Below are 25,860 nucleotides of genomic sequence, written 5' to 3'. Positions count from 1 at the left end.
GGCCTTTGCTAATACAAATAGTATGTCAGGAAAGGCCCCACACACCCATCATTTCCCATGTGCATAAGGCAAGGCCGCTGGTAATTCCTAGAAATGGAATTGCTGGCACCCATGGCCTTTGGGGTCTCCTCTATTTTGACGGCTGATGGCCTACAATTTAAATCCAGAGTTCCTAGAGAGACAGGGGGCATCAAGCCCTCCATGAGCTGAGCCCAGGCATTTGCTTCTCTGTCTCCCTCAAAGCCCATGCCCACCACATGGACAGTTTGCTGTCCCCAGCACTCCCTGAATCCCTTGCCTTTGGCCATGATTTTGTCTCTACTTCTCTTTATGAAACGCTCTTCCCTGTACCTTTGTCTGTTGAAATCTTACTTGTCCTCAGAGATCTGGCTGAAATACCGTCTCCTCTGGGGACCCTTCCTGGTGCCCCCGTGAGTATTAATCTCTGTCTTCACTGGGCTGCACATCCTGGCTTCGACACTCTGGGATTTATTTTTATGTGTTCTCCAAGTGCTGTGTGTATTTCTGCCTCCCTCCACTTGTCCACAAGCTCTTTAAGGGCTGGGACCATCTGAGTCACAGAGCAGGCTCCATAAATGTTGGAAGAATTGAATTAAATGTGCTGGCAATTGCTGCATTCTGACCATTTTGTTCTGCTGTTTGCCAGCATGACCTTCCAGGATGGTTCCCCAGTGGGGGCTGGAATGAAACAGGGCGAGGCCGGTGGCCTCCAGAATCCACCTGCCCTGCAGTCAGAGCTCTGAGGCTAGAGGGCAGGGCAGCATGGACAGCCTTTGCACAGCCCTCCCCTAAGAGGCATCTCTAGCCTGTCGGAGTAAGGTTTTGGTGAGCCCACAGTTAGAGGCTGTGTCCCCTGAGCATGGCCCAAGCTCAGGGTTCTGTGAGGTGGTGGCCAACTGGACATTGTCTCCTGAGAGCTGAGAAGCAGAACAGGAAGCTCATTGGTGGCATGGGCTCTGGAGCCAAATTGCCTGGGTTCAAATCCCAGCTCTGACACCTGTGTGACCTTGTACAAATCATTTCTCTCTATGTCTCTGTTCTCTTTCTATAAAATGGGACCAACAATGAGACCTCCTTCATAGGGCTGATTGGAGGATTCAAAAAGATCATCCAAACAAAGTGCTTACGTGTATGTAGGAAGCATCTGATCAGTAAGCTCTGAAAAGGTCTTGATTCACAAGACTGTTGGGAGTTCATGTAACAACCGCAGCACCCCTTTATTGAGCACCTATTAGAGACCTTATGGGGTGCTCTCTGTGTACACTCATACTGGAGTTTATAGATACACCCTCCAGGTGAAACACCTTTTAAAACTGAGGTAGAATACATATAACATTGGCCATTTAAACCATTTTAGAGTTACAATTCAGTGGCGTGAAGTATATTCACAGTGTTGTACAGCCATCACCACTGTTTATTCCAGAACTCTTTTCTTTTCTTTCTTTTTTTTTTTTTTTTTTTGAAACAGAGTCTCACTCTGTCACCCAGGCTGGAGTACAGTGGTGAGATCTTGGCTCACTGCAACCTCCACCTCCTGGGTTTAAGTGATTCTTGTGCCTCAGCCTTCCAAGTAGCTGGGATTACAGGCGTGCGCCACCACACCTGGCTATTTTTTGTATTTTTAGTAAAGACAGGGTTTCACCATGTTGTCCAGGATGGTCTCGAGCTCCCCACCTCAGATGATCCACCGACCTCGGGCTCCCAAAGTGTTGGGATTACAGGCATGAGCCACCGTGCCCAGCCTTATTCCAGAACTCTTTCATCACCCCTAAGAGATACCTTGTACCCATTAAGTAGTCACTCCCCATTCCTCTGTCCTCCCTAGCCCCTGGCAATTACTAATCCACTTTTTGTTCCTATTGATTTGCCAGTTCTGGACTTTTTTTTTTTTTTTTTTTGAGATGGAGTCTTACTCTAGTCACCCAGGCTGGAGTGCAGTGGCATGATCTCAGCTCACTGCAACCTCTGCCTCCTGGGTCAAGCGATTCTCCTGCCTCAGCCTCCCGAGTAGCTGGACTACAGGCGTGTGCCACCAGGCCCAGCTAATTTTTTGGTTTTTTTAGTAGAGATGGGGTTTCACCATGTTAACCAGGATGGTCTTGAGCTCCTGACCTCGTGATCCACCCTCCTCGACCTCCCAAAGTGCTGGGATTACAGGCATGAGCCACTGCGCCCGGCCTATTCTGGACATTTCATATAAAGGGAGTCCTACCTTATGTGGCCTTTGCCTCTGGCTTCTTTCACTGAGCATGTTTTTGAGGTTCATTCCTGCTAAGGCATGGATCAGAACTTCATTCCTTCTTATGGCAGAATAATATTCCATTGTATGGCAAGTGAAATGTCTGATACCTACTTCCCATGTTAAGAAACCAAGGCTCAGAGAGGCCAGCTGACATGCATAGGGTCACACCACGGGGAAGAGGTAGAGTGAGATTTATACCCAGGTCAGATAGGGTCCAGACCTGTTCTCTTCCCCCTTTAAGGATGCCTGGTTTACAAGCTCTTTCCCATCCAGCTGGTCCCATTTGCCCCTCATAAGAGCCCCACACCGTTGGGATAATCATCTCCAGTTTCAAATGAAGAAAACTGAGATGAAAAAGGTGACTTGCCTGAGGTCACAAGGTGAGTTAGCCAGGACTGGGGTCCCAGCCCCCACAAGCACAACAAACCCTGCTTGAAAACGGCAGACAAGGGGGTGATCATGGTCCATCCAGACCCTGCTGGAATGGGAAGGGGGAAAGATGAGTGCCTGCGCTGGCCCCCTTCCCAGCCCTATAGCTGTCCCAGTGGTGACCTGGAGAGCCATCTCTAGGGCTGATCGGTGCCCGCCCTGCAGTTGTGGCCAGCTGTCCCTCACCAGCTCTTCTGCAAGGCCCCAGAAATGTCCATCCCAGGGTGGTTTTTGGTATTTATTCATCAGCAAAAAGTGGTTTCTGTTGACTAGCACTTCTGCCAAGCATGGCCAGGCTGCTGATTCTCCAGCCTGAGTGTGCAGAAAGCTCAGGGTCAGGAGAACTGAGCCCTCCACCTGCTGTGTGACCTTGGGCAAGTGTCAGCCCCTGCCTGAGCCCAGTTAGCAAAGTGGAGCATGAGAGAGTTGGACCAGACATGACAGGTTTGGTGCTGGGTGACATCCCACAACTCATAGGCTTTAGAGAGTATTCCATGGGGGCTCCAGGGGGCAGATGCCCTGTTCCTGTCCCCCTCCAGTTCCATGTAAGCCTCATGGGAAATGGCCACTAGCTATTTGTGGCCACTGGGCACTTGAAATGTGGCAAACACAACTGAAATTTTAAATTTAATTCTATTTAAGTTTAATCATATGTATAGAGCAGGTCTAGAGAGTTGTGCTCTGGGAATGCAAGGAGGGATGAGGGCCATGCAGAAAGAGCTCACAGCCCAGAACACACCCAATCTTTGTTGGTTCAAAACCTCCAGAGAGGGCTGGGTGTAGTGGCTCATTCCTGTAATCCCAGCACTTTGAGAGGCCAAGGCAGGTGGATCACCTGAGGCCAGGAGTTTGAGACCAGCCTGGCCAACATGGTGAAACCCCATCTCTACTAAAAATACAAAAATTAGCCAGGCGTGATGGCACATGCCTGTAATCCCAGCTACTCAGGAGGCCGAAGCATGAAAATCGCTTGAACCTGGAGGTGGAGGTTGCAGTGAGCCAAGGTTGTGCCACTGCACTCCAGTCTGGGTGACAGAGTGAGACTCCGTCTCAAAACAAAACAAAACAAAAACAAAAACAAAACAAACGAAAACCTGCAGAGAGCACTGGCCTAGGAGTCCAGAGGTCTGGGTACAAACTGCAGCTGCCACCAATATGTTGTGTGACTAGGCCAAATCTCAGTCCCTCTCTGAACTTCTAGATGGCTAAATAGAGACAGTGCCTGGCCCTGTCTGGCTCTAGAGCCCATCCTTCCTCTAGCACCCTGACCTCCTTGTGTAGGTGGGACTCATTGTTAGGGATAGTAACAGCAATACTTGAGTATTTGCTGTATGCCAGTCTCTGTGCTGAGAACCATCTGTCTGTTACCTTGTTGATCTCTCCCAACAACTCTTTGAGGACACTGGGGCTCAGGGAGGTTAGGTAAGTGGCTCAAGGTCACGCAGCAAGTAAATGTCAGCACCAGGATTCAAACTCGAGAAGGCTGGCTCCAGAGCCACATTCCCAGCCTCCACGCCGTACGCACACATACACTATCTGCAGGGGCGGGCTCGTACTCAACCTCCCCTGAGGCCAGCACAGGGAGTGGCACTGAAGCCTGGAATCTCAAGTGGTGGTCCCCAGGTGAGGCCTGGAGATGGAGGGGAGGGGCCAGCCATGATCATCATCAGGATCACCTTCTCATCCCCTCAACTCAGACTTTTCCTAGGTGAGGATGGGGGAACCTGATTCCCCAAGGGTTGAAGGGGTCTTGGCTTGGGAGTCCAGGGAAGAAGCTCAGACCAGACTCATGTGCTTCATGTAAGCCACAGACCTGTCTTCCTTTGCTGTATGTCCCCATGGTCCTTTATGCTTGGGATGAGCGTATAATTCATTATCTAAGCCATGACTTATTTATTTATTTATTTACTTATTTATTCAGAGATGGAGTCTCGCTTTGTCACCCAGGCTGGAGTGCAGTGGCATGATCTCGGCTCACCGCAACCCCCACCTCCCGGGTTCAAGCAATTCTCCTGCCTCAGTCTCCCAACTAGCTGGGATTACAGGCATATGCCGCTGTACCTGGCTAATTTTTGTATTTTTAGTATAGACAGGGTTTCACCATGTTGGCTAGGCTCGTCTTGAACTCCTGACCTCAAGAGACCCACCTGCCTTGGCCTCCCAAAGTTCTGGGATTACAGGTGTGAGCCATGCGCCCAGCCTAAACCATGACATTTTTGAGAATGAAACAGCACTAACCATCGAGGACTCCGGGACAGTTGGTGGAACCCGAGCGAACCAGGATGTCTGTCACCCTCTCCATGCACCACCATGTATAGAGGGCCAGCTCTGTACAGAGTCATTGCTTCTGGCTCAGAGGGACACTTAGGTTAATCTATGACTCCTCAGGTGGGAGCTCCCATCATGGGGAGCCCAGAGGAGGCCTTAACCCCCACTTTTAAGGTCAGGGAAGATTTCTTGGAGCAGGGTGTGTCTTCTCTGAGCTTTAAGGATATTAAGCAGGGAAAGACTTGGCTAAGGACAGAGTGTTTTTAGGAATGTTCTCAGGAACAGAAACACCAGCCCAGCCTGTGTGGGATTCAGACATGGAGAAGAAGCAAAAAAGAGGTCTGGAGAGGCCTATCCATCAACTCCCTTCTCTCCCATCAGGCAGCTGCAGCTCTCTAGCTCCCCTCCCTTTGAGGCTCTGTCTGACTACCTCATTCATTGAACAAGTGTTTATTGTGCACCTACTAGGTGCCAACTCTATGCTTAGCACCAGGGATAGAGTGGAAAATGAAACAGGTGCGGTCCCTCCCCTCTTGGAGCTCACAGAGCACAGGAGGCACTAATCAAGTAGGTGAGGAGACAAGCAGGATAATGAGAGACCCCAAACAGGTTTGGAAAACAATCAGGAGGGGTGCTGAGAGAACGCAGTGGGAGGGAGGTGCCTTCTGGACACAGGGGTCTGGGGAGGCCTCTGAGGAGGTGACGTTTAATCAGGGATCTAAATCAATAGAAGCAGCCGAGTATGTGAAGTGTTGACGGGTGGATGGAACAGCACTGGTAAAGGCCCTATGGCAGGCAAGAGCTGGGAGTGCTGGGGAAGTAACTAAGGAGGAGACTGGCATGGCTGGGGCGGGCTGAGCAGACTGGAGTTTGAGGTTTTTTTGTTTTTGTTTTTGTTTTTTTCTGAGATAGGGTCTCACTCTGTTGCCCAGTCTGGAGTATAGTGGCACAATCACGGCTCACTGCAGCCTCAACTTCCCAGTCTCAAGCAATCTTCCCATCACAGCCTCCCAAGTCACTAGGACTACAGGTGTACACCACTACACCTGGCCAAATTTTTTTAATGTTTTGGAGAGACGGGGTCTCACTAGGCTGCCCAGACAGGTCTCAAACTGCTGGGCTCAAGTGATCCTCCCACCTTGGCCTCCCAAAGTGCTGGGATTACAAGCATGAGCCTCCGTGCCCAGCCTGATACTGGAGTTCTGCCTGAGGTTGAGGGTAGACCTGGAAGCATTTTAGGGGTACTGGGTGAAGCGATCCCATTTGAGGTTTGGTGGGTTGTTTTGGTTTTTGTTGTTGTTGTTGTTGTTGTTGTTGTTTGAGATGGGGTTTTGCTCTTGTCGCCCAGGCTGGAGTGCAATGGCACAATCTCAGCTCACTGCAACCTCCACCTCCCAGGTTCAAGCGATTCTCCTGCCTCAGCCTCCCGAGCAGCTGGGATTACAGGTGCTCACCACCATGCCCGGCTAATTTTTGCATTTTTATTAGAGACAGGGTTTCACCATGTTGGCCAGGCTAGCCTCAAACTCCTGACCTCAGGTGATCCACCCACCTTGGCCTCCCAAAGTGCTGGGATTACAGGCGTGAGCCACCGCGCCCGGCCTCATTTGGGTGTGTGTGTGTGTGTATGTTTCAGATGGAGTCTCGCTCTTGCCGCCCAGGCTGGAGTGCAATGGCGCGATTTCGGCTCACTGTAACCTCCGCCTCCCGGGTTCCAGCAATTCTCCTGCCTCAGCCTCCCAAGTAGCTGGGATTACAGGCGCTCACTGCCACACCTGGCTAATTTTTTATTTTTAGTAGAGACAGAGTTTCACCATGTTGGCGAGGCTAGTCTCGAATTCCTGACCTCAAGTGATTCACCCACCTCGGCCTCCCAAAGTGCTGGGATTACAGGTGTGAGCCACCACGCCCGGCCCATTTGGGGTTTTTGAAGGACAGCCTTGGTTCCATCTCTGTAGTCCCTTTGTTCTGAGAGTCTGGGAGCCTTCAGTTCTTAGGTCTGTGTTTTCTTATCTTTTCGGTGTCTACCACACAAAGATGAGTGCTGTGTATGTAACCCCTGTGACCCACAGAGTCTCTGCTGAAGCCAGGCAGGTTTCAGTGGGGGTGGGGTCACAGAGAGGCCAAGTAAGCAGCCCTGTACCTACCGAGCCCCCAGCCCCTGAGGAGCTGTGGCATCCACATCCTGGGCCCTGTGTTAAGAGTTCACTATCAGGATGGGCCTGGGAATTCACTTCTCATGGTTGTCTTCAAATGGAGGAGGGACCCGATGTGGGAGCAGTGTCGGTCACACGTCCCCAGCAGCCATGGCCTGCTATCTTGTTGACCAAACAACTAGTTGATTGAATGTCATGCTTTTCAGACAGTTGCTATGGACACGGACTTAGGCTGGAAACAATTCAGACCTTGAATGCATCAGGATTACGGAGCTGTCTTAGATGGAAAGAATCCCGGAATCTCAACTCAGCCTGGTGGGCAGGGCCATGGGATGTGGGCTCAAGGATCAGCCTCAGATTCACACCCAGCGCCACCCCCTCCTGGATGTGAGGCCTAGAGAGGTGACTTCAGCCATTGAGCTGCTGCTTCTCCTCTAACATGGGTGAATTCGTGACCTATTTCTTTCTTTTTTTTTTTTTTTGAGATAGGGTCTCACTCTTGTCACCTAGACTGGAGTGCAGTGGCAAAATCATGGCTCACTGTAGTCTCGACCTCCCAGACTCACCTCAGCCTCCTGAATAGCTGGGACTACAGCTGCGTACCACCACACCCAGCTAATTTTCTCATTCTTTATTTTTTGTAGAGATGGGGTTCTCGTTATGTTGCCCAGGCTGGTTTTGAACCCCTGGCCTCAAGTGATCTTCCTGCTCAGCCCAAAGTGCTGGGATTATAGATGTGAGCCACTGTACTTGGCCCTCAGTGACCTATTTCTGCATAGTAAATCACCCCAAAACTTGGCCATGGTTTCCAGCAATAAATAGGTATCATCTCACAGAGCTTCTAGGGGTCAGGAATCAGGTAATGGCTCAGGGTCTTTCATGAGATGCAGTCAAGTTGTCAGCTGGGGCTGCTGCCATCTGAAGTCCTAACTGGGGCTGCAGGATCCCCTTCTAAGGTGGTTCCCCCACAGGGTTGGCAAGTTAGTGCTGGCTGTTGGCAGGAGGCCTCAGTTCCTTCCACATGGCCCTCTCCTTAGGACTACTTGAGTGTCCTCACAACATGGCGGCTAACTTCTCCAAGGGAGCAAAGCAGAAGCTGCAGTGTCTTTCCTGACCTAGCCTCAGAGGTCACACTCGGTCATCTCCACAATATCCTATTGGTGACACCAGTCAACCCTGCACATGTTGAGGGAGAGGGGTGTACACAAGGATGGGACTCCAGGAGGTGGGGACCACCGGGGTGTATCTTGGAGGCCGGCTGCCATGGTGGATGCAGCATTCCGAGCAGGAGGAGTTGTAGTGAGGATTAAATGAGCTCACATATGTGAAGCACCTGGTATACAATAAGCACTCAATAAAGGATCACACACAGCTCTCCCCACTAGCCTGATTGGCTTGAGTGGAAAACTTACTACCCTGTAGCTGCCTCACTTTCTGCATCATTTCTTGGCGTCTCCAAGGCCTTCTACCACTCTTTCATTCAACACAGTCTTCATGAACACCTACTATATCCAAGCCCTGTGCTGGATGCTGGTGACACAGTAGTGGCAGAGACACAGTCTGTCCTTGCTGTCCCAGGCTGCTTCGGGCATACATCTGAGAGCAGAGAGAGGCTGGCAGACAAAGAGCTGCTTTGGACAGTGTGGTCAGGGATCGCCTCTCAGTGGATGTAGCCTGTGAGCCAAGTCCTGAATGAAGTGAGGGGGCATTGTGTGGACACAGGAGGGAAGAGCACTCCAGGCAGCTGAATCAGGCAGGGCAAAAGCAGGAGCAAACCATCCATGTCCCAAGGACAGAATGAAGACCCAAGGGAAGAGGGGCAGGAAATGAGGTCAGGAAAACCAGAAGAAGACTGGTTTTTAGGCCAGGCGCAGTGACCCACACCTGTAATCCCAGCACTTTGAGAGGCCAAGGTGGGCGGCTCACCTGAACCCAGGAGTTCAGGACTGGCCTGGGCAACATGGGGAAACCTTGTCTCTACAAAAAATACAAAAATTAGGCTGGGTGCGGTGGCTCACACCTGTAATCCTAGCACTTTGGGAGGCCGAGGCGGGCGGATCACCTGAGGTCAGGAGTTCAAGATCAGCCAAACCAACATGGAGAAACCTGGTCTCTACTAAAAATACAAAATTAGCCAGGCGTGGTGGTGTGGCCTGGAGGCTGAGGCGGGAGAATCACTTGAACCTGGGAGGCGGGGGTTGCAGTGAGCCAAGATTGTGCCATTGCACTCCAGCTTGGGCAACAAGAGCGAAAACTCTATCTCAAGAAAAAAAAAAAAAATTAGTAGCCATGCCTGGTGGTGCACAGCTATAGTCCCAGCTACCCAGGAAGCTGAGACCGGAGAATCTCTTGAGCCCAGGATGTCAAGGCTGCAGTGGGCTATGAACATGCCACTGCACTCCAGCCTAGGCAAAAAACATAGCAAGACCCTATTTCAAAAAATAATACTAATAAAGAAGACTAGGGGCCGGGTGCGGTGGCTCACACCTGTAATCCCAGCACTTTGGGAGGCCGAGGCAGGGAGATCACTTGAAGTCAGAAGCTCGAGATCAGCCTGGCCAACATGGTGAACCCCCGTGTCTGCTAAGAATACAAAAAAATTGGCTGGGCGTGGTGATGTGTGCCTTTAATCCCAGTTATTTGGGAGGCTGAGGCAGGAGAATCGCTTGAACCCGGGAAGCAGAGGTTGCAGTGAGCCAAGATAGCACAACTGTACTCTGGTCTGGGCGACAGAGTGAGACTGTCTCAAAAAAATAAAAAAAATAAAAAAAGAATAGGTTTTAGTCCAAGGGCCATGGGAGTCTTTGAAAGGATCTGAACAGCAGTCATCTGAGTGAGAGACAGTGGGGACTCGGCCTGGGGCAGGGCTATGGAGGTGGAAAGTGGAGGAACTCCGGGGAGACATGGAAGGGAGACTTGTTTTTAAAGTTTGTGCTGCTGAATGGGATGCTGGGGTAGCAAAAGAGGAGTCAAGGATACTTCCCGGTTTCTGACCTGAACAAGCAGGAGGATGATGTTGTCATGAGTAGAATTGGGGCAGACTGTGGGCGGAGCAGGTTGGGGTGGGTGAGAGATCCAGTGTTCTATCTTGGACCTGTCAGACATCCAGGGCAAGATGTCAAGGAGGCAGTTAGAGATACGAGTCTGGCGTCTGAGAGAGAGATTGGGCGGAAGATGTAAATTCAGGAGTTGTCAGATAGGTGGTGTTTAAAGCCACGCGTCAGGATGAGATCAGCAGGGGAGAGGGTGCGTTAGAGCAAGGCGGAGAGCACCCGGGTCCTCTAGCATTTAGACGTCAGAGAAGAGAAGCCAGCAAGAGCCGGAGCAGGTATGAGAGATGTGGGTTGAGCACGGGAAGGGTGCCCAAAGACACAGCCATGGCACAACACAGCCAGCAACTCTCTACCTTCACCCCACCCCAGGCAGCAGCAAGGCCCTGGAGGCCCCCACAGAATCCATCCTTCCCCTTCCACACATCATCCCTTCAGAGGTCTAAGGCAGAGAATGTGTCCTCCATGGACTGCTATGTACACCCCCAGAATGTTCGGCCATTCCACCTCACTTCATTTCTAAGCCTTCATCATCTAACTCAGCATTGAGCAGGACTACCCCTCCCTTCACTTAGACTCTCTACCGCTGTTAATGCAACCTTAGACGGAAGTAGGCTTTCTGGTAGTAACAAATATGCAAGATATGAGTGGGGAATTGTAAGGGATCCAGGCTGGTTAAAGGGAAGGGCCGTCAAGAAAGGAAATGGGATTGGTAATGTCTGAAAAGAGTTTATGGTTAGATCAGTGAGGGTCTTGATTGCCACACCAAGCAGTTTGGACTGAGGTGGGAAGAAAGATTCACAGAAGGTTCTGGCTTAAGGGAATGATGCAGTCAGGTGAGTTTTGTGTCAGGAAGAGCCATGCTAGGTTCTGTTCCTGGCTTTGTCCCTAATTAGCTCTCCCATGCTCACAGGCCCACTCTGGCACCACGATGAGATGAGGTAGGGCAGGGAGGTCTCACTCTGGCATGTGGGGGTGGCAGCTGCAGACACAGAGGCACCATGGAGCAGAGAGCTTCCGAGGGAGGCAGCAGCTTTGCTGGGCCCTCCACGTTTCCATGAGGGCAATGAGGCTATATTAATGAGCAGTAATTATGGGCACCCGGGTGGGCCTAAGTGTAGCTCATCGAAAAAGGCAGCTTGAAGCAGCCAGCTGCTTCCCCCTGCAAGGGCAAGGCCTGCCTATTTTAAGACCTCCCCAAGGTGAGGATCCTGCCACCCTAGCTGTTGGGTGGCTGAGGGCCTGGCACCCACTGGGCCAGGAACCCTGACCAAGGGCGCTCAGAGGAGTCAGGGTGACCAGATGCTCAGACGGTCCTCATTCAAGCCCCCCATTGCCTAGAGGAGGAAACTGAGGCACAGAAGGGGGAAAGGACCAGTTCGAGGTCACAGCAAATAAATAGCAGGTTTAGAATTTAAATCCAAGAGGCCAGGCGCAGTGGCTCATGCCTGTAATCCCAGCATTTTGGGAGGCCGAGGCGGGCGGATCACTTGAGGTCAGGAGTTCGAGACCTGGCCAACGGTGAAACCCTGTCTCTACCAAAAGTACAAAAATTAGCCAGGTGTGGTGGCAGGCACCTGTAATCCCAGCTATTCAGGAGGCTGAGGCAGGAGAATTCCTTGAACTCGAGGGGCAGAGGTTGCAGTGAGCCAAGATCACACCACTGAACTCCAGCCTGGGTAACAGAGCAAGACTCTGTCTCAAAAAAAAAAAAAAAAAAAAAAGACAGTATTTGAGTACAGGTCCAACTACATGCAGTTTCCACCATGCTGTGCAGCATTCCTCACCTGGAAGCTTTGGCCTGTCCCCAAGAAGCACAGTACAGTGAGGTGAGGAGGGGAACAGAGTGTGACTGATACTGATTGGGCATCGAAATGCCAGAGGCTTTCTATATGACATCATAGTTCAACCTTATTATAATTTTTAAAAGGACCATGGCCAGTAATCCCAGCACTTTGGGAGGCCGAGGCGGGTGGATCATCTGAGGTCAGGAGTTCGAGACCAGCCTGGCCAACATGGGGAAACTGTCTCTACTAAAAATACAAAATTAGCCAGGCATGGTGGCGCATGCCTGCAGTCCCAGATGGGAGGCTGAGGCAGGGAGAATTGCTTGAACCCGGGAAGTGGAGGTTGCAGTGAGCCGAGATCATGCCGCTGCACTCCAGCCTGAGCGACAGAATGAGACTCTGTCTCAAAAAAAAAACAAACAAACAAACAAAAAAGGATCATTATCCCCATGTTATAGAAGAGGAAACAGGCTCAGGAGGAATGACTGAATTACCAAGTGTCCTGCAGTGAGGAGGGGAAGGAGTAGAATCCAGTTCCGTCCTATCTCAGGTCAACTTCCCCAGGAAACAGACTCAGGTTTGCATGCAGAAGTTTCCTGGGAAATCAGTTCGGAACATCTGTGACAGGTGAAGGGGACAGGATTGGGCAGAGGGAAGAGTTGAACCTCAATACAGCACAACAGAGGCCTCAGCGAATCCCATGGGGAGCTCTGGAACTGGGATGACCCTTTAGGGTTGTTCTGAATTGGGGCAAGGGAGCCACACCTTGGTACCCAAACATTGACCAGTTATTGGATGCAGGGTGCCCCTGGGAAGGAGCGTAAGGACAGACTGCAGGTGGAGCAGGTCAGGGTGGGTGGGAGAATGAGTGCTGTATCTTGGACCTGTCAGACTTCCAGGGCAAGATGTCAAGGAGGCAGTTAGAGATCCAAGTCTGGCATCTTGGGTGAGGCATCTCCCTTTGGCTGAGAGCAGCTCCTAGTGGGAACTTGGCTGTGAATTGTCAGCAGCCAATGCTCTTGGCAGCTGGGGTCGTGAGTGCCTCAGTGCAGGGGGGTCCTGGGTGGCCATCACGGCATCCGCTGCACATCCATCTCCAGAGCCGTTCTCATTCCTCTGCCCCCAGATGAGAACCAGCCCCTGCTCTCAGGAAAGTTACAGGCACATGGACTCCTGTTTTTTTGTTTGTTTGTTTGTTTTGAGACAGAGTCTTGCTCTGTCACTCAGGCTGGAGTGCAGTGGCACAATCTCAGCTCACTGCAACCTCTGCCTCCCAGATTGAAGTGATTCTCCTGCGTCTGCCTCCCAAGTGACTGGGATTACAGGCGCAAGCCACCACGTCTGGCTAATTGTTGTATTTTTAGTAGAGATGGGGTTTCGCCATATTGGGCAGGGTGGTCTCAAATTCTTGACCTCAAGTAATCCAGGCGTGAGCCACCATGCCCGGCCTTACACTCCTTTTCTTTATGGTGCTCACAGGCCAGGGGATGCTGGGGGGAAGGGAAGCCATCAGTGCTAATGAGGAAGGAAAGAGTAAGTAAGTGGTCAGTCCTGGAGGAGGAGAAAAATACTACCAAAACCCCACAGGGACAGAATGGGAGAAAATATTTACAAACCATGTATCTGCTAAGGGTTCAATATCTAGAATATATATAAAGAATTCCTAGAGCTCAACAACAAAAATGACAAACAACCCAATTATAAAATGGGCAAAGGACTTAAATAGACATTTCTCCCAAGAAGATATACAAATAGCCAATAAGCACATGAAAAGATGCTCAACATCATTAGTCATCAGGAAAATGCAAATCAAAGCCACAATGAGATACCAGTTCACACCTACTAGGATGACTATAATTTTTTTAAAAAGGAAATAGGTTCTGGCAAGATCTGGGAAAATTGGAACCCCTGTATATTGCTGGTGGGAACGTCATATGGTGCAGCTGCTATGGAAAACAGTTTGGTGGTTCCGCAAAAAGTTAAACATAGAGGCTGGATGTGGTGGCTCACACCTGTAATCCCAGCACTTTGGGAGGCCGAGGTGGGTGGATCACGAGGTCAAGAGTTCAAGAACAGCCTGGCCAAATGGTGAAACCCCGTCTCTACTAAAAATACAAAACATAGCCAGGTACAGTGGCGGGCACCTGTAATCCCAGCTACTCGGGTTGCTGAGGCAGGAGAATCACTTGAACCCAGGAGGGGGAGATTGCAGTGAGCCAAGATCGTGCCATTGCACTCCAGCCTGGGCGACAAGAGCAAGACTCCATCTCAAAACCAAAAACAAAAACAAAAACAAAACAAAACAAAAGTTAAACATAGAATTACTATATGATCCAGCAATTCCACTTGGATATTAACCCAAAAGAATTGAAAACAGAGACTCAAACAGATACTTGGACACCATTGTTTGTAGCAATATTATTCACAATAGCCAAAAGGTAGAAACAACCCAAGTGTCCATCCAAAGATGAATGGATTAAACAAAATGTACTATATATGCACGATGGAATATGATGCAGCCATAAAATGGAATGAAGTTCTGACACATGCTACAACATGGGTGAACTTAGAAAACAAACATTATGCCAAGTGAAATAGGTCAGACACAAAATAACAAATGTTATATGATTCCACATATTGGGAATATTTAGCATAGGCAAATTCAGAGAGACAGAAAGTAGGTTAAATATTACTAGGGGCCGCCAGGCATAGGGCTCATGTCTGTAATCCCAGCACTTTGGGAGGCCAAGGCAAGCATTTCACTTGAAGTCAAGAGTTCAAGACCAGCCTGGCCAACATGGTGAGACCCATTCTCTACTAAAAATACAAAAATTAGCTGGGCATGGTGGCATGCGCCTCTAATCCCAGCTACTTGGGAGGCTGAGGCACGAGAATCGCTTGAACCCAGGAGGCAGAGGTTGCAGTGAGCCAAGATCGCACCACCGCACTCCAGCCTGGGTGACAGAGCGAGACTCTGAGACTCTGTCTCAAAAAACAAAAAAATGAATAAAAGAAAATAAAAGAAATTACCAGGGGCTAGGAGAAGGAGGAGAAAAGAAGTTTTTGCTTAATGGGTGCGGAGTTCTGTTTGGGGTGATGGAATGGTTTTGGAAATAGATCATAGTGGTGGTTACACAACATTGTGAGTGTCCATAATGCCACTGAATTGCACTCTTAAAGATGTTAAAATGGCAAATTTTATGTTACATGTATTTTACTACAATAAAAGTAAAACCTACGGGAAATAGGGAAATTCATAGATACAGAAAGTATCTATGGACTGCGGTTGTCAGAAGCTGTGAAAAGGGGAAAATAGGGAATGACTGTTTATTGGGGATGCGGTTTGCTTTTGGGGTTATGAAAATGTTTCAGGGCTGGGCGTGGTGGCTCATGCCTGTAATCCCAATACTGTGGGAGGCTGAGGCAGGAGCATTGCTTGAGCCGAGGAGTTCCAGACCAGCCTGGGCAACATAGTGAGACTCCTGTCTGTACCAAAAAAAAAAAAAAATGTTTTTTCTAATTAGCCGGGCATGTACCTATAGTCTCAGCTACTCAAGAAGCTGAAGTGGGAAGACATTTGAGCCCAGGAGGTCAAAGCTGCAGTGAGCCATGATCACACCACTACACTCCAGCCTGGGCAACAGAGCGAGACCCTGTCTCAAAAGAAAGAAAGAGGCTGGATGCAATGGCTCATGCCTGTAATCTCAACACTTTGGGAGGCTGAGGCAGTCAGATCATGAAGTCAGGAGTTAGAGACCAGCCTGGCCAACATACTGAAACCCCATCTGTACTAAAAAATACAAAAATTAGCCGGATGTGGTGGCATGTGCCTGTAGTCCCAGCTGCTCGGGAGGTTGAGGCGGAAGAATCGGTTGAACCCAGGAGGCAGAGGTTGCAGTGAGCTGAGACCACGCCATTGCACTCCAACCTGGGTGACAGAGTGAGAGTCCATCAAAAGAAAGAAGAGGGAGGGAGGGAGGGAAGGAGGGAGGGAGGGAGGGAGGGAGGAAGGAAAGAAGGAAGGAGGGAAGGAGGGAAGGAAGGAAGGAAGGAAGGAAGGAAGGAAGGAAATATTTCAGAACTAGATGGAGATAGTGATTACACAGCATTGTGAATTTACTAAATGTCACTAAATTGTACACTTTAAAATGACTAATTTTATGTTACATTAATTTCTCCTCAGTTTTTTTTAAAAAAGGAAAAAAGGCTGGGCACGGTGGCTCAGGCCTGTAATCCCAGCATTTTGGGAGGCCAAGGTGGGTGGATCACAGGAGGTCAGGAGTTCAAGACCAGCCTGGTCAACATGGTGAAAACTTGTCTCTACTAAAAATACAAAAATTAGCTAGGCGTGGTGGTGCATGCCTGTAATCCCAGCTACTAGGGAGGCTGAGGCACGAGAATCGCTGGAACCCAGGAGGCAGAGGTTGCAGTGAGCTGGGACCACCCCATTGCACTCCAGCCTGGGTGACAAGAGCGAGACTCCATGTCAAAAAATAAAAATAAAAAAGGGAAAAAAAACCTGGAAAAATACAATCCATGATATGCAGCTAATAGATACTTAGGGGAAAATACATAGCTTTTCTGTGACACATTTATTAGAGTATAAGGAGATCAGAAAACAAACGAACTAAACGTCCAACTCAAAAATGTGGAAAAGGTGTTAGAATAAGAAAGTGTGCTGAACCCAGCTTTAGCAGGGGTGAGGGAGGGAGGCACCTTCCAAGAGGAGGGTTAAGCCTCTAGGACTATACTGTCAACCTGGTAGCCACTTGCCACATGTGCTATTTAAATTAAATTAATTAAACTTTTTAAAAAATTAAAAATTCAGTTTCCCAGTCTCACTAGCTGCATGTCAAGTGCTCTGTGGCCCAGTGGCTACCATATTGGACAGCACAGATCTAGGGGAAGATGGACAAGAAACTAGCAAACAAGTAAACACATGAGAGTTTCCCAGAGCAGTGAGAGCTATGAAGAAATCCTGAAGGGTGTGAACTTGGCTGGCAGGTGGACAGCAAGAAATGGGAACAAGGTTGGAGAAGTTGGTAGAGGCTGGGCCACGCTGGGCCAGATGGACATCCACTCTTTGCTGAGGCCTCACCTGGTACTGTCGCATCCTCCCCACCCTCTGCCCCTCAGCTGGTGGATCAGCCCCAACACTGTCCCCTTTCTTTGCACATCATCCAGTTCAGCAGGGCCAGTGGGCTGGGTGGGGCCTGCGTTAAGAGTCAAGAAGACCCGGGTTCCAGGCCTGGTTCCATGTAGCTTTGTGCTGTCTGGTTCCCAGACTGGCGCACTTTGTCTCATAGGATGTTCTAGAGGTCAGAGTCTAAAACGGATTGCAGAGCTACATTCTCTCTGGAGGCTCTAGGGGAGAATCGATCTCTTTTTTTGAGACACAGTCCCACTTTGTTGCCCAGGCTGGTCTCAAACTCCTGGCCTCAAGCAATCCTCCTGCCTTGGCCTCCCAAAGTGCTGGGATTACAGGCGTAAGCCACCATGCCCAGCCACCTCTGCCAGCTTCTGAAGGCTGCCTGCATTCCTTGGCTCATGTCTCCACATCACTCTGATCTCTGCTTCTGTTGGCACATCTCCTCTGACTCTGACCTTCCTGCCTGTTTATTTATTTACTTATGTATTTATTTTTGAGACAGAGTCTCACTCTGTTGCCCAGGCTGGAGTGCAATGGCACAATCTTGGCTCACTGCAACCTCTACCTCCAGGTTCAAGTGATTTTCCTGCCTCAGCCTCCCAAGTAGCTGGGATTACAGGCGCACGCCATCACACCCAGTAATTTTTGTATTTTTAGTAGAGATGGGGTTTCACTATGTTGGCCAGGCTGGTCTCAAACTCCTGACCTCAAGTGATCTGCCCCGCCTTGGCTTCCAAAAGTGCTGGGATTACAGGTGTGAGCCACCATGCCTGGCCCATTCCTGTTTCTTTTTTTCTTTCTTTTTTTTTTTTTTTTTGAGACAGAGTCTTATTCTGTCACCCAGGCTGGAGTGCAGTGGCACGATCTCAGCTCACTGCAAACTCTGCCTCCTGGGTTCAAGTGATTCTCCAGCAGCCTCAGCCTCCCAAGTAGCTGGCATTACAAGCACACACCCAGCTAATTTTTTGTTTTTTTGGTAGAGATAGGGTTTCACTGTGTTGGCCTGGGTGGTCTCAAACTCCTGATCTCAAGTGATCCACCTGCCTTGGCCTCCAAAAGTGCTGGGATTACAGGTGTGAGCCACCATGCCCAGCCCATGCCTGTTTCTTATAGGGACTGTGTGATTAGCTTGAGCCCATCCAGATAATTCATGATAGTCCCCCCATCTCAAGATCCTTAATCACATTTGCAAAATAACCACACCTGCCAAGTTCCTGTTGACAAGGTCATGGGCATATTTGGGGGCCATTATTCTGCCCTCCATGCTTGATGTCAGCCAGAGCCTTTGTGCTGTGACCTGACCCAGCCCCTCCGAGAGCTCTCCCTCCACAACTCTTGTCCTCACTTGCTCTGCTCCAGCCACACTGACTCTTTGCCAATCCTCAGCACACCAGGCTCAGGCCAGACCAAGTCTTGGGACTCCCACGAACAGGGCCGGTGGGGGCCAGGGGCTTAGAAACCTCGCCAACCTCTCTGCTCCATGGCAGACAGGAAGATTGAGGCCCAGGCCCAGAAAAGGGAAGGGACTTACCTAAGTTTTGGACTGGTATTTCCACGATGGTCCCATTTTACAGCCGGGGAAACTGAGGCACAGCAACTGCACCTAAATGCCACCCTCTTGTAAGCCCTTGCCTTGTCCTGAGGATGTGCCCCTGTTATCGACTCTGAGAGCTCTATTCCAGGCCATCTTTGCTTCATCTCAATTGGAAATGATGGGCCTATGGGCTTGTTGGCCTCTTTGGTGTCTGAAGCCCTCAGCACCTGCCCAGCAGTCACACTTGGTAGATATTTGGTGAAGGGCAGAGCAGGTTTTTGCAGAGGGCTTACATTTGACATATGAATTCCTCTGTTAAAGAGTTGGACGGTACTGCCCTCAGACCTGGATGAGATGGGCCCTTGCCCTGGGTCCTGCTTTTTGGAAGCCCTCTCTAGCCAGGCACATTGGCCCACAGCTATAATCCCAGCACTTCGGGAGACCAAGGCTGGAGGATCGCTTGATCCCAGGAGGCCAAGGCTACAGTGAGCTGTCTGTGACCTTGTTGCAAAAAAAAAAAGGCCAGGCATGGTGGCTCACGCCTGTAATCTCAGCACTTTGGGAGGCCAAGGCGGGCAGATCACTTGAGGTCAGATGTTTGAGACCAGTCTGGCCAACATGGTGAAACCCTGACTCTACTAAAAATACAAAAATTAGCCTTGTGTGGTGGCACGCACCTGTAATCCCAGCTACTTGGCAGGCTGAGGCAGGCGAATCACTTGAACCTGGGAGATGGAGGTTGCAGTGATCCAAGATCGCACCACTGCACTCCAGCCTGGGTAACAGAGTGAGACTCTGTCTCTAAAAAAAAAAAAAAGATCTCTCTGGCCCTCTAAAAGTCCATGTTTTTCCCCATAAGGCAAGGAGAGTTCAGGAGCCCTAGGGACATGCCCACCAGCAGGCTGCATTCGCCCATAGACCACCCTGGATACTGAGTACCCTGGGATTCCCTGCCCAAATGACCCACGCCTGCCTCCAGGCCCAGCACAAGGTCCTCCCGTGGGAGGTGGACCCTGCCACAGGGACCATCCTGGGGTTCCGGGATGACTGTTTGGGGGCCTGTGGACAGAGCTAGGAGATGTGGGCTGGGGTATTTGCATCTATGTGGCCCCTCGGGGTGAGGGACAGAGTCAGAAAGGGAAAGAGAGTGGAGGATGGGCAGCCCCCCACCCATATTCCATCATGGAATTCAGAGGAGACCTAGAACTCTGAGTCTGAGCCTGGTTTTCCAGGTTGTTTTAAAGATACTGTCCTCAAGCTAGAAGAATGGAAGATGTTGTGTTTGTCTGATAGTCGGTAGCTTGAGTTGTAACTTTTATTTATACACAGAGTACATGGGCCTCGTTGTAACTTTTATTTATACACAGAGTACGTGGGCCTCGGTGTGTACTCCTGTCCTCAGGCCCACAACATTGAGGACTGGCTTCAGAGATCCTCCCAGCCTTGCGATCTGGATCTGACTTTCCCGGCACCCCTCCCCCACAATCCAGCTGACCAGCTGACCGCTTTCTGTCTTCTCTCCCTAGGATAGCTGCCGCCCGGGAGAGGCGACCCTGGCGCCCTGCTAGGGTGACAGCCCCTGCCCTCGGCCCGGGATCATGAAAGGCCTCGGTGACAGCCGCCCCCGCCACCTCTCTGACAGCCTAGACCCACCCCACGAGCCCCTGTTTGCAGGGACCGACCGCAACCCCTACCTGCTGTCGCCCACGGAGGCCTTCGCCCGTGAGGCCCGCTTCCCCGGGCAGAACACCCTGCCAGGGGATGGCCTCTTTCCCCTCAACAACCAGCTGCCCCCGCCCAGCAGCACCTTTCCCCGCATCCACTACAACTCCCACTTCGAGGTGCCAGAGGAGAGCCCCTTCCCCAGCCATGCCCAAGCCACCAAGATCAACCGGCTGCCTGCCAACCTCCTGGACCAGTTTGAGAAGCAGCTGCCCATCCACCGTGATGGCTTCAGTACCCTCCAGTTTCCCCGTGGCGAGGCCAAGGCCCGTGGTGAGAGCCCTGGCCGCATCCGCCACCTGGTCCACTCAGTCCAGCGGCTTTTCTTCACCAAGGCACCCTCACTGGAGGGCACAGCGGGCAAGGTCGGTGGCAATGGCAGCAAGAAGGGTGGCATGGAGGACGGCAAGGGCCGGAGGGCCAAAAGCAAGGAGCGGGCCAAGGCTGGGGAGCCCAAACGGCGCAGCCGCTCCAACATCTCAGGCTGGTGGAGCTCCGATGACAACTTGGACGGCGAGGCCGGCGCCTTCCGCAGCAGTGGCCCAGCCTCCGGGCTGATGACACTAGGCCGCCAGGCAGAACGCAGCCAGCCACGCTACTTCATGCACGCCTACAACACCATCAGTGGGCACATGCTCAAAGCCACCAAGAACAACACTACTGAGCTGACCGCCCCACCACCCCCACCCGCACCCCCAGCCACCTGCCCCAGCCTTGGGGTGGGCACTGACACCAACTACGTCAAACGGGGCTCCTGGTCCACTCTGACCCTCAGCCATGCCCACGAGGTCTGCCAGAAGACCTCGGCCACCTTGGATAAGAGCCTGCTCAAGTCCAAATCCTGCCACCAGGGTCTAGCCTACCATTACCTGCAGGTGGGTCTCTGCCAGGGTCAGGGATGGGGTGAGGGCTCTGGGGACGGCACCAGTTTTGAGGCCTAGCTGTACCACACATTCACTTGGAAAGTCACTTCATTCTGGGCCTCTGTGGCTCAGCTATAAAATGGGTGGCCTAGTGGTACCTGCTAATCAGACAGTCCTTCCGCTGGTCATGCTCTCAATAGAGATTAATTAGGGCCTTTCTGAGCCCGGCCCTGAGCAGGGACTAAAATATGTTCCTGCCCTTTAGAAGACAAATCTGGAAGTTGTGCCATCCCAACCCCCTCACAGAACCAATTGCATGGCATTCTAATTGCCAGCCTCTGCCTGCCACCCCCATCAGACTGACAGCTTTTTGAGGACAGGGATCAGATCTGATGCAGCCATGTGTCCCCAAGGCCCAGGACAGGATCTGGCATGCAGGAAGTGCTCAGGAAATGTGAGCGGGGAAGGGGGTCGGGGGGTAGATGGACAGATGGACAATTAAATGAACAGAGTCAGAAATAAAGAAGACACAGTCCCAAAGATTAGAATACTGGGAAAGACATGGACGGTCGTGTCAGTGTCGGCAGAGTGTGATGGGCATCAGCACCGAGAGCTGCAGGGACCCAGGGAGTCCTAACCCAGCTTGGGGGAATAGCCTTCTTCTTTCAAATGCTAACACAGATTCGGGCACTTGCTGTGCACCAAGGCCACATGGCTTGAAAGTGGCAGAAGGCTTAGACATCACTGTGGCTGCACATTTCCAAGTGGCTTTCAAGGGTAGGGCAAGGGGCTATGAACTGAATGGCTCCCCAGGGCAAAGTCAGGCTATGGGTGGAAATTACAGGAAGCAGATTTTAGGTGGAAGGAGCCGCTTCTGTAGGTAGTGAGTGCCTCATCTCAGGGGGAATGTAAGCGCGGGCCTGGCCAGCCCTTGGGAACTCTGATGAGTATTTTGTGTGTTTTTTTGTTTTTTTGTTTTTTTTGAGACGGAGTCTTGCTCTGTCGCCCAGGCTAGAGTGCAGTGGCGCAATCTCGGCTCACTGCAAACTCCGCCTCCCGGGTTCACGCCATTCTCCTGCCTCAGCCTCTCCGAGTAGCTGGGACTACAGGCACCCGCCACCACGCCCGGCTAATTTTTTGTATTTTTAGTAGAGACGGGGTTTCACCGTGGTCTCAATCTCCTGACCTCGTGATCTGCCCGCCTCGGCCTCCCAAAGTGCTGGGATTACAAGCGTGAGCCACCGCGCCCGGCCGAGTATTTTGTTTTTTAGACAGAGTTTCACTCTTGTTGCCCAGGCTGGAATGCAGTGGCGCGACCTTAGCTCACTGCAACCTCCGCCCCCCGGGTTCAAGCAATTCTCCTGCCTCAGCCTCCTGAGTAGCTGGGATTACAGGCACCTGCCACCATGTCTGGTTAATTTTTTGTATGTTTAATAGAGAAGGGATTTCATCATGTTGGCCAGGGTGGTTTTGAACTCCTAACCTCCAGTCTGCCTCAGCCTCCCAAAGTGCAGGGATTACAGGACAGAGCCACCGCGCCCAGCCTTTTTTTTTTTTTTTTTTTGAGATGGAGTTTCACACTTGTCACCCAGGCTGGAGTGCAATGGTGCCATCCTGGCTCACTGCAACCTCCACCTCCTGGGTTCCAGCAATTCTCCTACCTCAGCCTCCCGAGTAGCTGGGATTATAGGTGCAAGCCACCACACCTGACCAATTTTTGTATTTGTAGTAGAGACGGGGTTTTATCATGTTGGCCAGGCTGGTCTCGAATTCCTGACCTCAGGTGAGCACCTGCCTCAGCCTCCCAAAGTGCTGGGATTACAGACGTCAGCCACTGTGCCCAGCCATGAGATGCATTTTGAACGAGATGATCTTTGGGGTCTAACAAAGTGCTGACTTCTTATCATCTTATATGAAATTCCAGAAACAGTGAGACTATTTTCTTTTTCAATAGGAGGAAACTGAAATCCAGGCAGTATTTGATATATTTAGGGCTCTTGTGGTTCTGAAACTGCTTCCTTGGTTTAGAAGCATCAGGGAGGGTGATGTGTGGCCGGGCTTCCTCTCAAAATGGTATAGTTGGGTCTGATCATGTAACAATGCCGCAGAAACACCATGAGAGGGTGGCCCTGTGGGCCCTGGAGTCTGTGCTGCCTGCTTGGGTGGCAGGAGGTGAGTGGGTGGCTTAGCAACAGTTTCTGAGCAGTGATGTACAAGGCCACGTTCCCAAGGGACAGTGGGGATAGTGGGGCTGGACTAGCAAGTGGCTTGTAGGCAGAATGCACTGGCCCTAGGCTGGGCAGTCTGCTGAGGGTTTATGCAAAGGCTGGGTGGGGCTGGAGTGGGAGTCCTGGACATTACCTTCCCTTTGTGGAAAGTGGGCCTGTGACACGGAGGGCATGGAGAAGGGTGCAGTACCTGTGTAGGAGTGGCCCTTGGGCAGTGTGCATGTGTATTCGATAGAGAGTGGGAATGCTGTGTACACTGAATGCGTGGGCTTAGACATCTGTGGTGACATGTGCAGCCTGGTGAGGGGTACGCTGTGTGCATGTGGAGGCGGGGACAGTGCAAGGTGGATAGACGTTGAGATGTGTGTCCACAGCGCAGTAGTTGCTGGTGCGAATGTCCAGAGGGAGGGTAGTGGGAAGGTGAGTGTGCTCTGTGTATATGCTGCATACTTGTGGAGGGGTTGCCGTGACAAAGTGGCTGCTGGTGTGTGTCCTTGGTGAGGTGCGTGGTACACTGGGGGTACTCACTGAGGGGCATGGGGCATATGATTGTTCTGTACATTTTGAGATATGTGTACAGGATGAGGCATGTTCACTCTGTGCACAGGCTGTGTGTGAGTGCTGAGATGTGTGCATTTTTCATCACGCAGTGACCATCTACTGTGTTTCCATAACAGTGTGAATGAAATGGCAAGGAATGTAGCCTGTGTGCACTGCTCTAGGGCAGCCAGCAGAGCCCGGCCTCAGAAGGACAGGGAAGGTCCCCTTGGTTGGTTACTGCCACCATAACCACTGGAGACTGGGGGACCAGGGCTGCCCCCACAGCTGTGACCTCACCTGCCCTATCACAGCCCCGTTCCATGGACGGAGTCCCTGAAGTTCAGATGGGAAAACTGAGCCCTTTTTCCAGCTCACCATGTGGCTACCTGACCCGGGGAAGCACCTCTGCTCTCTGTATCTCAGTTTCCCCACCTGTGGGACAAAGAATATCCATTGGCTCTGGGACCCCGTCCCCCCTCATGCTGATGTGCCAGGGTCCTCTGATCCCCCACTCTAGGCTCAGGCTCCGGATCCTGGTCTGGGACCTCTTTCTGCAAGTGCCTTGCGTCCCTCAGGCCTGGTGTGCTCATCTGTGCAGTGAGATCATAAGCATCCCCTGAGACAGTCAAGTGAAGTGACTGTAGGGCTAAGTAGAGATGGCTGCAGTGGAGGCCACTGTGACCACAGGGCCTAGGGCATTGCTTCTGGGGCAAACCCAGCCTGGGATCCATGGAGAAATCCGAGGCTGGAGTGGCTCTGGAACCCGGGTATTCCTCCCAGCCCAGGGCTCTGCTCTGCTGCCCTGTGGTTTCAAAGGCGGGAAACCCAGCACGTGAGCCCGAACTCTACAGGGAACTAGGGAGCTTCAGGTCCCGGAGATGGGGGTTCTCGCCATCTGCTCATTTTCTGCAGTGGCCCCACTGAGTCCTGTGCCCCATCCCCAGGTGCCCGGCGGCGGCGGCGAGTGGAGCACCACGCTGCTGTCCCCACGTGAGACGGATGCCGCGGCGGAGGGACCGATCCCGTGCCGGCGCATGCGCAGCGGCAGCTACATCAAGGCCATGGGCGACGAGGACAGCGACGAGTCCGGCGGCAGCCCTAAGCCCTCACCCAAGACCGCGGCGCGGCGCCAGAGCTATCTGAGGGCCACGCAGCAGTCGCTGGGAGAGCAGAGCAACCCCCGCAGGTAGGCGCGCAGCTCCACCCTTACGGTCCCGCCCACAGGCAAGCCCCGCCCATTACGAGTCTTGCTCCCTTGGAGGACCCCCCCCGATTAAAATAAGCCCCGCCTGCGTGTGAGCCACGCCCCCTTTGAGCCCTACCCGCTTATGAGTCCTGCCCCTTGAGAGAACCCCCTCATTAAAATAAGGCCTGCCTGGCATGGTGGTTCACGCCTGTAATCCCAGCACTTTGGGAGGTCGAGGCGGGTGGATCACTTGAGGTCAGGAGTTCAAGACCAGAATGGCCGACATGGGGAAACCCCGTCTCTACCAAAAATACAAAAATTAGCTGGGCTGGCGGCAGGCGCCTGTAATCCCAGCTACTCGGGAGGCTGAGACGGGAGAATCGCTTGAACCCGGGAGGCGGAGATTGCAGTGAGCCGAGATCGCGCCACTGCACTCCAGCCTGGGGGACTGAGCGAGACTCCGTCTCAAAAAAAAAAAAGAAAGAAAGAAAGAAAAAGAAACGCCCTGCCCGCATGGAAGCCCCGCCCAGAGGCTTTTTCTCGCCCCTTCGGGTGAGCCCCGCCCACTTGTGAGCCCTCCCGGGGAAAACCTCTTTCAGTAAGTACAAGTCCCGCTCACCCGCAACCCTCGTCCCCTAAGTGAACCCCTCTTAGGTATGCCCCTACCCCGGGAGTCCCGCCTTCC

The 25,860-nt window shown here is 51.7% G+C and overlaps 1 protein-coding gene across 6 annotated transcripts in view; it reads left to right on the top strand.

Moving 5' to 3' along the window:
* Window positions 1-25,860, top strand: part of DLGAP4 (DLG associated protein 4) — a 227,604-nt gene that overhangs the window by 106,668 nt on the left and 95,076 nt on the right. For all 6 annotated transcript variants that reach the window (XM_030825921.1, XM_030825922.1, XM_030825920.1 and 3 more), the window contains exons 3-4: window positions 20,163-21,233; window positions 24,934-25,175. In XM_030825921.1, the coding sequence (XP_030681781.1) occupies window positions 20,235-21,233; window positions 24,934-25,175 (1,241 nt within the window). In that variant the 5' untranslated portion in view covers window positions 20,163-20,234. The remainder of the gene's footprint in view (window positions 1-20,162; window positions 21,234-24,933; window positions 25,176-25,860) is intronic.

This window comes from Nomascus leucogenys, chromosome 13, assembly GCF_006542625.1.
Source record: "Nomascus leucogenys isolate Asia chromosome 13, Asia_NLE_v1, whole genome shotgun sequence".
Lineage (NCBI taxonomy): Eukaryota > Metazoa > Chordata > Mammalia > Primates > Hylobatidae > Nomascus > Nomascus leucogenys.
This window is presented reverse-complemented; position numbering and strand designations above follow the sequence as displayed.